The sequence below is a fragment of the Geotrypetes seraphini genome, chromosome 4, assembly GCF_902459505.1.
Source record: "Geotrypetes seraphini chromosome 4, aGeoSer1.1, whole genome shotgun sequence".
Lineage (NCBI taxonomy): Eukaryota > Metazoa > Chordata > Amphibia > Gymnophiona > Dermophiidae > Geotrypetes > Geotrypetes seraphini.
In genome coordinates, this window is record NC_047087.1 from 5,413,060 (window position 1) to 5,426,559 (window position 13,500).

At 48.4% G+C, this 13,500-nt stretch overlaps 1 protein-coding gene across 1 annotated transcript in view; it reads right to left on the reverse strand.

Moving 5' to 3' along the window:
• Positions 1-4,210, reverse strand: part of NFAT5 (nuclear factor of activated T cells 5) — a 383,347-nt gene extending 379,137 nt beyond the window's left edge. Inside the window, exon 1 of the mRNA XM_033941877.1 lies at positions 4,004-4,210. Within this exon, the coding sequence (XP_033797768.1) occupies positions 4,004-4,076 (73 nt within the window). The 5' untranslated portion in view covers positions 4,077-4,210. The remainder of the gene's footprint in view (positions 1-4,003) is intronic.
• Positions 4,211-13,500: the final 9,290 nt, after the last annotated feature.

Sequence of the window (13,500 nt, forward strand, 5' to 3'; positions counted from 1 at the left end):
CCCTGCTATTGCTGCTCTCGCGCCCCTCACATCCTGCCCCTGCTCTATGTGTAATTGCTGCTCTCGGGCCCCTCACATCCTGCCACTGCTCTGATGTTTAACTGCTATTGTCACGCCCCCCCACCCCCTGCTATTGCTGCTCTCGCGCCCCTCACATCCTGCCCCTGCTCTATGTGTAATTGCTGCTCTCGGGCCCCTCACATCCTGCCACTGCTCTGATGTTTAACTGCTATTGTCACGCCCCCCACCCCCTGCTATTGCTGCTCTCGCGCCCCTCACATCCTGCCCCTGCTCTATGTGTAATTGCTGCTCTCGGGCCCCTCACATCCTGCCACTGCTCTGATGTTTAACTGCTATTGTCACACCCCCCCACCCCCTTCTATTACTGCTCTCGCGCCCCTCACATCCTGCCCCTGCTCTATGTGTAATTGCTGCTCTCGGGCCCCTCACATCCTGCCACTGCTCTGATGTTTAACTGCTATTGTCACGCCCCCCACCCCCTGCTATTGCTGCTCTCGCGCCCCTCACACCCTGCTCTGATGTGTAACTACTGCTCTCGCGCCCCTCACACCCTGCCCCTGCTCTGATGTGTAATTGCTGCTCTCCGGCCCCTCACATCCTGCCCCTGCTCTATGTGTAATTGCTGCTCTCGGGCCCCTCACATCCTGCCACTGCTCTGATGTTTAACTGCTATTGTCACGCCCCCCACCCCCTGCTATTGCTGCTCTCGCGCCCCTCACATCCTGCCCCTGCTCTATGTGTAATTGCTGCTCTCGGGCCCCTCACATCCTGCCACTGCTCTGATGTTTAACTGCTATTGTCACACCCCCCCACCCCCTTCTATTACTGCTCTCGCGCCCCTCACATCCTGCCCCTGCTCTATGTGTAATTGCTGCTCTCGGGCCCCTCACATCCTGCCACTGCTCTGATGTTTAACTGCTATTGTCACACCCCCCCACCCCCTTCTATTACTGCTCTCGCGCCCCTCACATCCTGCCCCTGCTCTATGTGTAATTGCTGCTCTCGGGCCCCTCACATCCTGCCACTGCTCTGATGTTTAACTGCTATTGTCACGCCCCCCACCCCCTGCTATTGCTGCTCTCGGGCCCCTCACATCCTGCCACTGCTCTGATGTTTAACTGCTATTGTCACGCCCCCCACCCCCTGCTATTGCTGCTCTCGCGCCCCTCACATCCTGCCCCTGCTCTATGTGTAATTGCTGCTCTCGGGCCCCTCACATCCTGCCACTGCTCTGATGTTTAACTGCTATTGTCACGCCCCCCCCACCCCCTGCTATTGCTGCTCTCGCGCCCCTCACATCCTGCCCCTGCTCTATGTGTAATTGCTGCTCTCGGGCCCCTCACATCCTGCCACTGCTCTGATGTTTAACTGCTATTGTCACGCCCCCCACCCCCTGCTATTGCTGCTCTCGCGCCCCTCACATCCTGCCCCTGCTCTATGTGTAATTGCTGCTCTCGGGCCCCTCACATCCTGCCACTGCTCTGATGTTTAACTGCTATTGTCACGCCCCCCCACCCCCTGCTATTGCTGCTCTCGCGCCCCTCACATCCTGCCCCTGCTCTATGTGTAATTGCTGCTCTCGGGCCCCTCACATCCTGCCACTGCTCTGATGTTTAACTGCTATTGTCACGCCCCCCACCCCCTGCTATTGCTGCTCTCGCGCCCCTCACATCCTGCCCCTGCTCTATGTGTAATTGCTGCTCTCGGGCCCCTCACATCCTGCCACTGCTCTGATGTTTAACTGCTATTGTCACACCCCCCCACCCCCTTCTATTACTGCTCTCGCGCCCCTCACATCCTGCCCCTGCTCTATGTGTAATTGCTGCTCTCGGGCCCCTCACATCCTGCCACTGCTCTGATGTTTAACTGCTATTGTCACGCCCCCCACCCCCTGCTATTGCTGCTCTCGCGCCCCTCACACCCTGCTCTGATGTGTAACTACTGCTCTCGCGCCCCTCACACCCTGCCCCTGCTCTGATGTGTAATTGCTGCTCTCCGGCCCCTCACATCCTGCCCCTGCTCTATGTGTAATTGCTGCTCTCGGGCCCCTCACATCCTGCCACTGCTCTGATGTTTAACTGCTATTGTCACGCCCCCCACCCCCTGCTATTGCTGCTCTCGCGCCCCTCACATCCTGCCCCTGCTCTATGTGTAATTGCTGCTCTCGGGCCCCTCACATCCTGCCACTGCTCTGATGTTTAACTGCTATTGTCACACACCCCCACCCCCTTCTATTACTGCTCTCGCGCCCCTCACATCCTGCCCCTGCTCTATGTGTAATTGCTGCTCTCGGGCCCCTCACATCCTGCCACTGCTCTGATGTTTAACTGCTATTGTCACACCCCCCCACCCCCTTCTATTACTGCTCTCGCGCCCCTCACATCCTGCCCCTGCTCTATGTGTAATTGCTGCTCTCGGGCCCCTCACATCCTGCCACTGCTCTGATGTTTAACTGCTATTGTCACACACCCCCACCCCCTTCTATTACTGCTCTCGCGCCCCTCACATCCTGCCCCTGCTCTATGTGTAATTGCTGCTCTCGGGCCCCTCACATCCTGCCACTGCTCTGATGTTTAACTGCTATTGTCACGCCCCCCACCCCCTGCTATTGCTGCTCTCGCGCCCCTCACATCCTGCCCCTGCTCTATGTGTAATTGCTGCTCTCGGGCCCCTCACATCCTGCCACTGCTCTGATGTTTAACTGCTATTGTCACACCCCCCCACCCCCTTCTATTACTGCTCTCGCGCCCCTCACATCCTGCCCCTGCTCTATGTGTAATTGCTGCTCTCGGGCCCCTCACATCCTGCCACTGCTCTGATGTTTAACTGCTATTGTCACACCCCCCCCCCCCCTTCTATTACTGCTCTCGCGCCCCTCACATCCTGCCCCTGCTCTATGTGTAATTGCTGCTCTCGGGCCCCTCACATCCTGCCACTGCTCTGATGTTTAACTGCTATTGTCACACCCCCCCACCCCCTTCTATTACTGCTCTCGCGCCCCTCACATCCTGCCCCTGCTCTATGTGTAATTGCTGCTCTCGGGCCCCTCACATCCTGCCACTGCTCTGATGTTTAACTGCTATTGTCACGCCCCCCACCCCCTGCTATTGCTGCTCTCGCGCCCCTCACATCCTGCCCCTGCTCTATGTGTAATTGCTGCTCTCGGGCCCCTCACATCCTGCCACTGCTCTGATGTTTAACTGATATTGTCACGCCCCCCACCCCCTGCTATTGCTGCTCTCGCGCCCCTCACATCCTGCTCTGATGTGTAACTACTGCTCTCGCGCCCCTCACACCCTGCCCCTGCTCTGATGTGTAATTGCTGCTCTCCGGCCCCTCACATCCTGCCCCTGCTCTATGTGTAATTGCTGCTCTCGGGCCCCTCACATCCTGCCACTGCTCTGATGTTTAACTGCTATTGTCACGCCCCCCACCCCCTGCTATTGCTGCTCTCGCGCCCCTCACATCCTGCCCCTGCTCTATGTGTAATTGCTGCTCTCGGGCCCCTCACATCCTGCCACTGCTCTGATGTTTAACTGATATTGTCACGCCCCCCACCCCCTGCTATTGCTGCTCTCGCGCCCCTCACATCCTGCCCCTGCTCTATGTGTAATTGCTGCTCTCGGGCCCCTCACATCCTGCCACTGCTCTGATGTTTAACTGATATTGTCACGCCCCCCCACCCCCTGCTATTGCTGCTCTCGCGCCCCTCACATCCTGCCACTGTTGCTCTCGCGCCCCTCGCACTCTGACGCTGCTGCTCTCGCGCCCCTCACACTCTGACGCTGCTGCTCTCGCGCCCCTCACATCCTTCCCCTGCTCTCGCGGCCCGCGCTCCTCTGCCATTCCTCTTTGCTGACTGAGCGCTCCGAGGCGAGGCCTCTCCACGGGAGCAGCAGGCCTTGGCCTGAGCGCTGGCTGCCGCGGAGGGGAGAGGATGAAAAGCAGTCAGGAGCGGGCGGACACACCCCTCCGCCCTCACCTCGGGAGTAAAGCGACTTCGGCGACTCCAGGTCGAGGTCAGCGCTGAGGAGAGAGATGAAATCCGAGGGCATGGCAGCTCGGCTCGGCGGCAGCGCAGGCTCCACCGTGGCTCCCGCTCCCTCCCTCCCGGCCTCCTTCTGCTCTTTCTCGCCACCGAAGCGACGCTCTCAGTAACTGCGCGGCTCGTGAGCCCGTGTCTCGGGCACGCCCACCCGCCCAACGGCGCATGCGCCGCTCGGGGCAGCGGGAGGAAGGGCCGCGTCTGGGAAGAGCCGGCTCTGCGCGGACAAACAAAGCCGACGGCGGGAGGCAGGATTGGCCTGGAAGAGCAGAGCCCAGGCTGCACGTACAGTACATCAAGCCCATTCTCAGGGTGGCTGATCCAGGTCACACGGAGGTGACGCAATGATGTCGCATGCATGCGACACAATGACGTCATCCACGCGGATTCCGTTCTGACGTCAGAAGCTTTTTCAGAACCTAGAGAGACATGTCCGGGGAAATCCAGGCGGCTGGTAACCCTATCCTAGTCCCTGGCCAAAACTCAAAGAGTACCAACATTCCATGCCACCGATCCTAAGAACACACTATGGACTTTTCCTCCAGGAACTTGCCCAACCCAGCTACGCTATCCGCTCTTACCACAACCTCTGGCAACGTGTTCCACAGCTTAATGATTCTCTGAGTGAAAAAATATTTCTCTGTAACTTCATCAAGTGTCCCCTAGTCTTTGTAGTATTTGCTGAAGTAAAAATAGATCCACTTATACCCGTTCTACTCCACTCAGGATTTTGTAGACTTCAATCATATTAGAGCAGTGTATCTCAGACTGTGTGTCTCCTCAGTGGCATACCAAGGGAGGGGGGGGCCGTCCGCCCCGGGTTCATGGCTTTAGGGGGTGCACAGCTGGCCAGGTCCGGGTCCTCCTGCCCTTCCTTTCTCCCGGCCGCGCCACTACAATCATACCTTCCCCCCTCCCCCCCCCCCGGCCGAAAAGATGTCTTTCCGACTCAATTCTGACATCGGAGAGGACGTTCCAGGCCAACCAGGAATTGATTGGCTGGCCCAGAACATCCTCTCCGACATCAGAATTGACATCAGAAAGACTTCTTGTCAGCGGGGGGAGGTAAGATTGCAGGCGCAGACCGGGTGAAAGGAAGCGGAGACGTGCTTTTTTTTTTTACGCAGCAGGGAGGGCAGGATGTAGGGAGGCAAGCTCAGTGGCGTACCAAGGAGGGGGCGGGGGGGCGGTCCGCCCCGGGTGCACAGCCCAAGGGGGTGCACAGCTGGCCACTCACCGGGGAATAGGCTGCCATTGCCATCAACACAAAGAAGCCAGCACCGAGTTCTCCCTCCGTGCTTCTCTTCCCCGCGAGCCGACCAACTCTAGCCGTCCGACATCAATTCTGACGTCGGAGAGGATGTTCTGGGCCAGCCAATCGCTGCCTGGCTGGCCCGGAACATCCTCTCTGACGTTAGAATTGACATCGGGTAGCCAGAGTTGGTCGGCCCGCAGGAAAATAAGCAGGGCGAATTTGGCGCCGGCCTGTTTCCAATGGCCAGTGGCAGCCTTTCCCCAGCGGTGGTGGCAGCAGTATGTTTCCCAATGGCGGTGGCATGGGGGAGGGCAGGGAGAAGGAAAGAAAGGGGGGGAGCCAGAAAGAAAGATAGGGGGGGACAGGGATCCAGAAAGAAAGATAGGGGGGGACAGGGATCCAGAAAGAAAGAAAGGGGGCAGGGTGAAAGAAAGAAAGAAATGGGGCACAGAGAGAGAGAGAAAGACAGACATACAGAAAGAAAGGGGGCATGGAGAGAGAAAGAAGGGGGCAGGGTGAAAGAAAGAAAGAAATGGGGCACGGAGAGAGAGAGAAAGACAGACATACAGAAAGAAAGGGGGCATGGAGAGAAAGAAAGAAGGGGACAAGATGAAACAAAGAAAAAGTTGGAGGGAATGAGGTCTGGAGCAGAGGATGCATACAGGAGGCTGAAAGAAGGGAAGAAATATTGGATGCACAGTCAGAAGAATAAAGTGCAACCAAAGACTGATGAAATTACCAAACAAAGGTAGGAAAAATTATTTTATTTTCAATTTAGTGATCAAAATGTGTCTGTTTTGAGAATTTATATATGCTGTCTATATTTTGCACTATGGGCCCCTTTTACTAAACTGCAAAAGCAGTTTTTAGCGCTGGGAGCCTATGAGCGTCGAGAGCAGTGTGGGGAATTCAATGCAGCTCCCTGCACGGTCCTAAAACTAAATAAGTTAAAAATTATTTATTTACTTTTCATGATAAATTTTAATAATCATTATGTAGGGTGGTCTAAACATAATGATAATAATAATAATGTTGATGAATTAAGTCAAATCTTTATACATAGGTGAAGGTTTTTATAATCAATGAAAGATATCCATGCCACAATTCCATTTTGGATGATATTATTATGATCCTTGGAGTGGCAATTCTGAGATCTTTTCCTTCACTTTGTTGAATAAGATTTAATGATCGGACTTATATCATCAAAATTATTGCTCTTTGGATTAACTTTTCGTGGATCTAATTATTATTAGTTAATTTTTTTCTCCTTTTCTGTATTATTTGTAACCTACCCAGAACGGTAATGCTAGAGCGGGATATAAGTCTTTTAAATAGATCTCTCTTCTGAGTCTTACCTCCAGCAGGAATCGGGTGGCTGATGAGCCTCCATGGACAGCCTAACTGTGGAGCACCAAAGACATCTTCTGAGATGGACCGCATCACTTCTACTGACTGCTAGACGCAGCACCAGGAAGCTGTGATTCTCCCACTTCTCCGCTGGTCCTGCACAGAATTCTCAGGCTCAGGGAGTTCTATGATTGAAAACACCCCTCCAGCCAGCCAACTTGTTTGTGAGAAAGGAGTCAATCTTAACTCAGGGGATCATGCTTCCAGCGTGCATTATGAAGGGAATTCCTCTGCGCCAGTTCAATGCGCTTTGTATCTGGCAACCTAGAAACACAGATACTCCAAGTTAAACATTTCAGCACTTCTGCTAAAAATTAACCCTATGCAAAACACAGTTTGTGCCAAGAAATCTCCACAAGTGCTGAATATGTGCTAGAGAGCTTACTACCCTACAATCACTGCCATGGTACAGACTGAATTAGAAAAGAAGCAAAATTGGGCAGGCTAGGGGTTTTTTTCTACAGGGAAAATATTGGAGCATCATTCTCTTGACAGTAATTGTGGATAGGTTTTTACCTCCATTGAAAGTAATAGAAGTCTCAATCCGTCCTCCGTTTTCTAGAGCCATATGGTAACCCTAACCTAGGCTGCATTTGGAGAGGAATCTGCTCAAGGCAAGTTCCCTGCCCAACTGGATTTACAAAGTCAGTGTCTCACAAACTCTTATCTACAGTGCCTCCTGCTGGTAAGAACATAAGAATAGCAATACTAGGTCAGAACAATGGTCCATCTAGCCCAGTATCCTGTTTCCAACAGTGACCAATCCAGAAATTCAAATAATAGCATTCCATACTACTGAGACCAGAACTAAAGTAACTAAAGGCTCCCCCCAGCGAATTAGCCATCCAAGAGGTCTGTGTCTACTATTATTACTATTAATTATTTCTACAGCACTGCCAGATGCACGCAGCGCTGTACAGAGTCGCAAAGAGTAAGAAAACAATCCCTCCTCGAAAGAGCTTACAATCTAAACAGGCAAGACAGACAAACAGGATATCATGGATACAGTCAAGGGGAACAGTTAATCAGTGGGCTGGGTTGGAGGGCAAAGGAGTAGGGTTAAGGATTGAAACCTATATAAAAAATGTGGGTTTTCAGTCTGCTTTTAAAGAAGGGAAGGGGCTTGATGGACAAACTCAGGTAATTTATTCCAGGCATAGGGGCAGCTAGATGAAAGGAACGAAGTCTAGAATTGGCAGTGGAGGAGAAGGGTAATGTTAAGAGTGACTTATCTGAGGAACAGAGTTCTCTGGGAGGTGTATAAGGAGAGAGAAACGAGGAGAGAGATTGAGGGGCAGCAGAATGAACACACCTGTAGGTCAGCAATAATAATAATAATAATTTATTTTTGTATACCGCCATACCAGGGAGTTCCAGGCGGTTCACAACAAATAGATGAGTTACATACAGTGCAGTTGAAAAAAGAAGAACATAACAAGTCAATCGAAGGGTCAAACTAGTTTACATTGACAATTTAAGTGAAGGAAGGGCTAATACAGAGCACATACGGTATGTACTGTAAGAGAGTACAATTTAATTTATGAGAGGGGGGAACAAAGCATATTGTATTAGAGGGAGGGGGCAGGGATCTTGGGAGGGGGGGAGGAGGGGGAAAAAGTAAAGAAAGGTGGGCCGTGTTGAGGGGGGGAGGGGAGAGTTAAGGATTTGGTCTGATGCAAAGAAGAGTGTTCGATCTGTTTTCTAATGTGGAGAGGGGGAGTGTTAAGGCGGAAGAGGGGAGCATTAAGGATTTGGTCCATTGAAAAGTAGTTTTGAGCTTTTTTCTAAAGTGGAGGTATGAAAAGGCGTCAAGTATAATTTGGGCGAGCCATGAGTTTAGTTTGGCCACTTGAAAAGAGAAGGTTCGTTCAAGGAATCTTTTAAGATGACATGCTTTCAGTGAGGGAAAGCGAACATAGTTATTCTGCGGGAGCTCTTATTATTATAGTTCAGGTTGAAGTGGGGGTAAAGATAGTCAGGTGACATACCCGATACGGTTTTGTAGCAGATGCAAGAGAACTTAAATAGGACTCTGGATTCGAATGGCAGCCAGTGCAACTTGTGGTAGAAGGGGGATATGTGTTCCCATTTCTTCAGGTCGAAGATAAGGCGGATGGCGGTGTTTTGGACCAATCTCAGCTTCTTGGTGACTTTCTTGAAGGCGCCTAGATAAATGATGTTACAGTAGTCCAGGATGCTAAGAATAGAAGCTTGGACCAGCAGACGAAAGGAGGTTTCGTTAAAGTATTTTTTAATGGTGCGGAGTTTCCAGAGTATCGAGATACATTTTTTAAACACTAAGTCAGTGTGTTTCTCTAGTGTGAGATTTTTGTCTAAGGTGACTCCTAGTATTTTTAAGGATTGCTCAATACAGTAGTCTAGGCCATTGATATGTATCGCAGTTTCCTTGATTTTGTCGTTTGGGGATACTAAGAAGAATTTAGTTTTTCTGGGCAGTGGCTGCTGCCAGAAGGATTCTGGGCTGTATAAAGAGAGGCGTAGTCAGTAGAAGGAAGAAGGTGTTGATGCCCCTGTACAGGTCATTGGTGAGGCCCCACTTGGAGTATTGTGTTCAGTTTTGGAGACCGTATCTGGCGAAAGACGTAAGAAGACTTGAGGCGGTCCAGAGGAGGGCGACGAAAATGATAGGAGGCTTGCGCCAGAAGACGTATGAGGAGAGACTGGAAGCCCTGAATATGTATACCCTAGAGGAAAGGAGAGACAGGGGAGATATGATTCAGACGTTCAAATACTTAAAGGGTATTAACGTAGAACAAAATCTTTTCCAGAGAAAGGAAAATGGTAAAACCAGAGGACATAATTTGAGGTTGAGGGGTGGTAGATTCAGGGGCAATGTTAGGAAATTCTACTTTACGGAGAGGGTGGTGGATGCCTGGAATGCGCTCCCGAGAGAGGTGGTGGAGAGTAAAACTGTGACTGAGTTCAAAGAAGCGTGGGATGAACACAGAAGATTTAGAATCAGAAAATAATATTAAATATTGAACTAAGGCCAGTTACTGGGCAGACTTGTACGGTCTGTGTCTGTGCATGGCCGTTTGGAGGAGGATGGGCAGGGGAGGACTTCAATGGCTGGGAGGGTGTAGATGGGCTGGAGTAAGTCTTAACAGAGATTTCGGCAGTTGGAACCCAAGCACAGTACCGGGTAAAGCTTTGGATTCTCGCCCAGAAATAGCTAAGAAGAAAATAAAATAAAATAATAATTTAAATTGAATCAGGTTGGGCAGACTGGATGGACCATTCGGGTCTTTATCTGCCGTCATCTACTATGTTACTATGGTTTAGCTTTAGCCTAAATGCTGTCATCCAAAGTTTGATCTGATTTAGGGTGAGAGATAAGATCTTGAACTGTATGCGATGGCAGATAGGGAGCCAGTGAAGTGACTTAAGGAGAGGGGTGACATGAGCATAGCGAGGTTGGTAGAAGATGAGTCGCACAGCAGAGTTTTGCACAGATTGCAAGGGAGAAAGGTGACACTTAGGGAGACCAGTTAGGAGTAGATTGCAGTAATCTAAGCGTGAGGTTACGAGAGCTTGCACAAGGGTTCGGGTAGTGTGCTCAGAGAGGAAGGGGTGAATTGTGGTGATATTGAAGAGATAGAAGCGATAGGTCTTAGCAGCTTGTTGGATATACGTAGAAAATGAGAGGTCAGAATCGAAGACAACTCCAAGGTTGGAGACTGGAACAATGACAGTATTATTTACAGAGATGGAGAAAGGAGGAGGAGGAGCAGAGGGTTTAGGAGGAAAGTGGAGCAGCTCAGTCTTGGACATATTTAGTTTCAGATGACGGCAGGACATCCAGGCAGCAATATCAGCAATGTCACCCACAACCTTTGGCAACATGTTCCAGAGCTTAACTATTCTCTGAGTGAAAAAATATTTCCTCCTATTGGTTTAAAAAATATTTCCCTGTAACTTCCCTATGAGACTAAAGCAGCTAGGGTTCTACGGCTTGGGGGGGGGGGGTGATATGATAGATTTGAATCACTTGTTTACTCTTTAGAAAAAAAAAATACTAGGACCAGGGGGCATGGGATGAAGGTACTAAGTTATGTCTGTGTTACATGTATGGAGATTTTAGGGAACAAGATATTATGTATGTAATATGTAAACTGCATAGTTGTCTGCGGTATATACATTTTTAAATAAATAAATTTAAATCAAACCAGAGAAAATATTTCTTCACACAACGTGCAATTAAACTCTGCAATTCGTTGCCAGAGAATGTGGTGAAATCAGCTTAGCAGGGTTTTAAAAAGGTGTGGATAATTTCCTAAAAGAGAAGTCCATGAGCCATTATTGAGATGGCTGGGAAAATCCACTGCTTATTCCTAGGATGAGAAGCAGAGAATCTGTTTTGCTACTTGTGATCTAGCTAGGTACTTGGGACCTGGGTTGGCCACTGTTAGAAACAGGATACTGGGCTTGATGGCCCTTTGGTCTGTCCCAGTATGGCAATTCTAATCTAATCAGGACTTCTTGATCACATTTTCCTAGAACAGGTTCAAGGCGATTTATAGGTTAAGAGGCTCATGTAGCAACATGGGGAAATTTTACAATATAGAGAAGGAAGTTACAATACATTATTAGGGAAGGTTATATATGTTCTTATGTAAGATACATCAGGAACCAAATAAACTGAACAGGTTGGCAAGGCAGTGGCAAGAGGTAGAGGGACTGCATGGCATTTAGAGAGGGATAACTAGGCGAAGAGAGAGGCTATGGAAACGAGGCAGAATCTCTCTCTTAAACCTTTTGAATATGTTTACAAGAACAGATGCTTAATTCAAAGATGTAGAAGAAACATTTGCTACAGGAAAGGCCTACATTTGACAAGAGAAAAGCAAATACACAGAATGAGCCTGAGAATTCAGGAATATAAGGGAGAAAGGGTAAAAGCTGAGCTTGAGAGAACTCTACAACTGCATCCAGAGGATAACATAGCTGAGTGTGTACTGCAGTCCTTGCCTGACAACCCATCTCTTTCCATGTACAATCACTTTTGTTTGTCATATGCTGTACTGTATACAAGAAAGGGAAAGCGGAGACTCTTGGATGCCAACATGAGAACTTGATGTGCATTCCAAAATAAACAAAACCAGAAGCTCCCAGTGCTTAAAGAAAAGCAAGCCACCTTTGACAGCTACTCTGCTAGATGAATAATACAGCTGTCTGTTTGAAGCAATCATCCAGTGAGTGCATTTCCTGCTCTACCACACAGAGCCTTTGCAGAGACTTTCAGAGGACAAGACACTCACTGTTTAATGGTGTTAGTTCAAGAGAAAGCCTTCTGGGCTTCCTCATCCGCTTTCCTTTGCAGTAAGTGAGGGCCCAAAAAGGGATTGCTTCTGCCTGTCTGCTCCCTCCATTGTGGCAGAGATCTTCATGGATTTATTTGTAGGCAGCAAAGGTGAGATGAGAAATCACACAGCTCTCATTTTCTGTTTGGAAAATGGATACTTCTCACAATCCATGGTACAAATAACACTTATTCCTCTTCTAAAAAAAAGTAGATTTAGATCCTACTATTCCTTCTCACTACCGATCAATCGCCAATATACCTTTGTTAACAAAAATGTTCGAATAAATTATAGATGGTCAACTTACTGATTATTTGGAGAAATTCTCATTACTCCAGCCGTTTCAACATGAATTTTGTTCTAATTTTAGTACTGAAACCTTATTGATCTCTCTTCTTTCAAAAATTCAACAATTACGTCTTCAAAATAAATGTTCTATTTTGCTCCAGTTTGATTTATTTGCGGCATTCAATGTAGTACATCACAACATTTTACTTCATTTACTTTCAGATATGTCTTACTTCATTTACTTTCAGATATAGGTCTCCATCAGGTTGTTCTGGATTGGTTCTCTAAATTTCTATTGTCTCGTTCTTATTCGGTGAATACTGAAGGTGATATCTCCAATCCCTGGTGGCCTCCTTGTGGGGTTCCCCAGGGCTCTCCACTTTCTCCAATTTTATTTAATCTCTACATGACCACACTGAATACTTTTAAGCTGTCAGTTTGGGAAACGCTGTTTACCTTTGCGGATGATATCTTTATACTGATTGAGATTGATTCGGATATTATCAATTTAGTTTCTAAAGTAAATAATTGAATTTCCAAACTTCAAGCCTGGGTTCTTTCTGTCCGGATGAACCTTAATACAACTAAAACTAAACTTCTGTGGTTAGGTCCAAAATTGGCCTTTTTGTAGATCGAGTTCTCTTCTAAGATATTGGGAGTCCTTTTTGATTCCTCTCTTACCTTTAAGAACCAAATAAATTCCTTGGTCAAGAAATGTTTTTTTAGTTTACGAATGTTGAGGAAGGTTAGACATCTTTTTCATCATCAACATTTCTCTGTTTTGGTCCAATCAATCATATTATCTCAACTAGATTATTGCAATGCTATCTATCTTGGCATCACAAAGATCTGTCTCCAAAGATTATAATTAATCCAGAATACTGCTGTGAAGCTGATTTTTTTGAAAATGTGACCCCTTTGCTCCTGAGTCTTCATTGGCTCCAAGTTTATCTTAGAATTCAATTCAAATGTGCCTGCATCTCTTTCAAACTTTGATATGGCATTCTTATTCCCTTATTATGGAATGCTTGCAGATTTTCCTTTACAAGAGGCATCCAGCAATTCAAACTCTCCCTTCCTTCTAGAAAAGGAATTAAAGGAGTTAAGATCTTCAGTCAATCTCTGGCTTTTAAACTTTCTCAACTATGGAATGAACTCCCCTT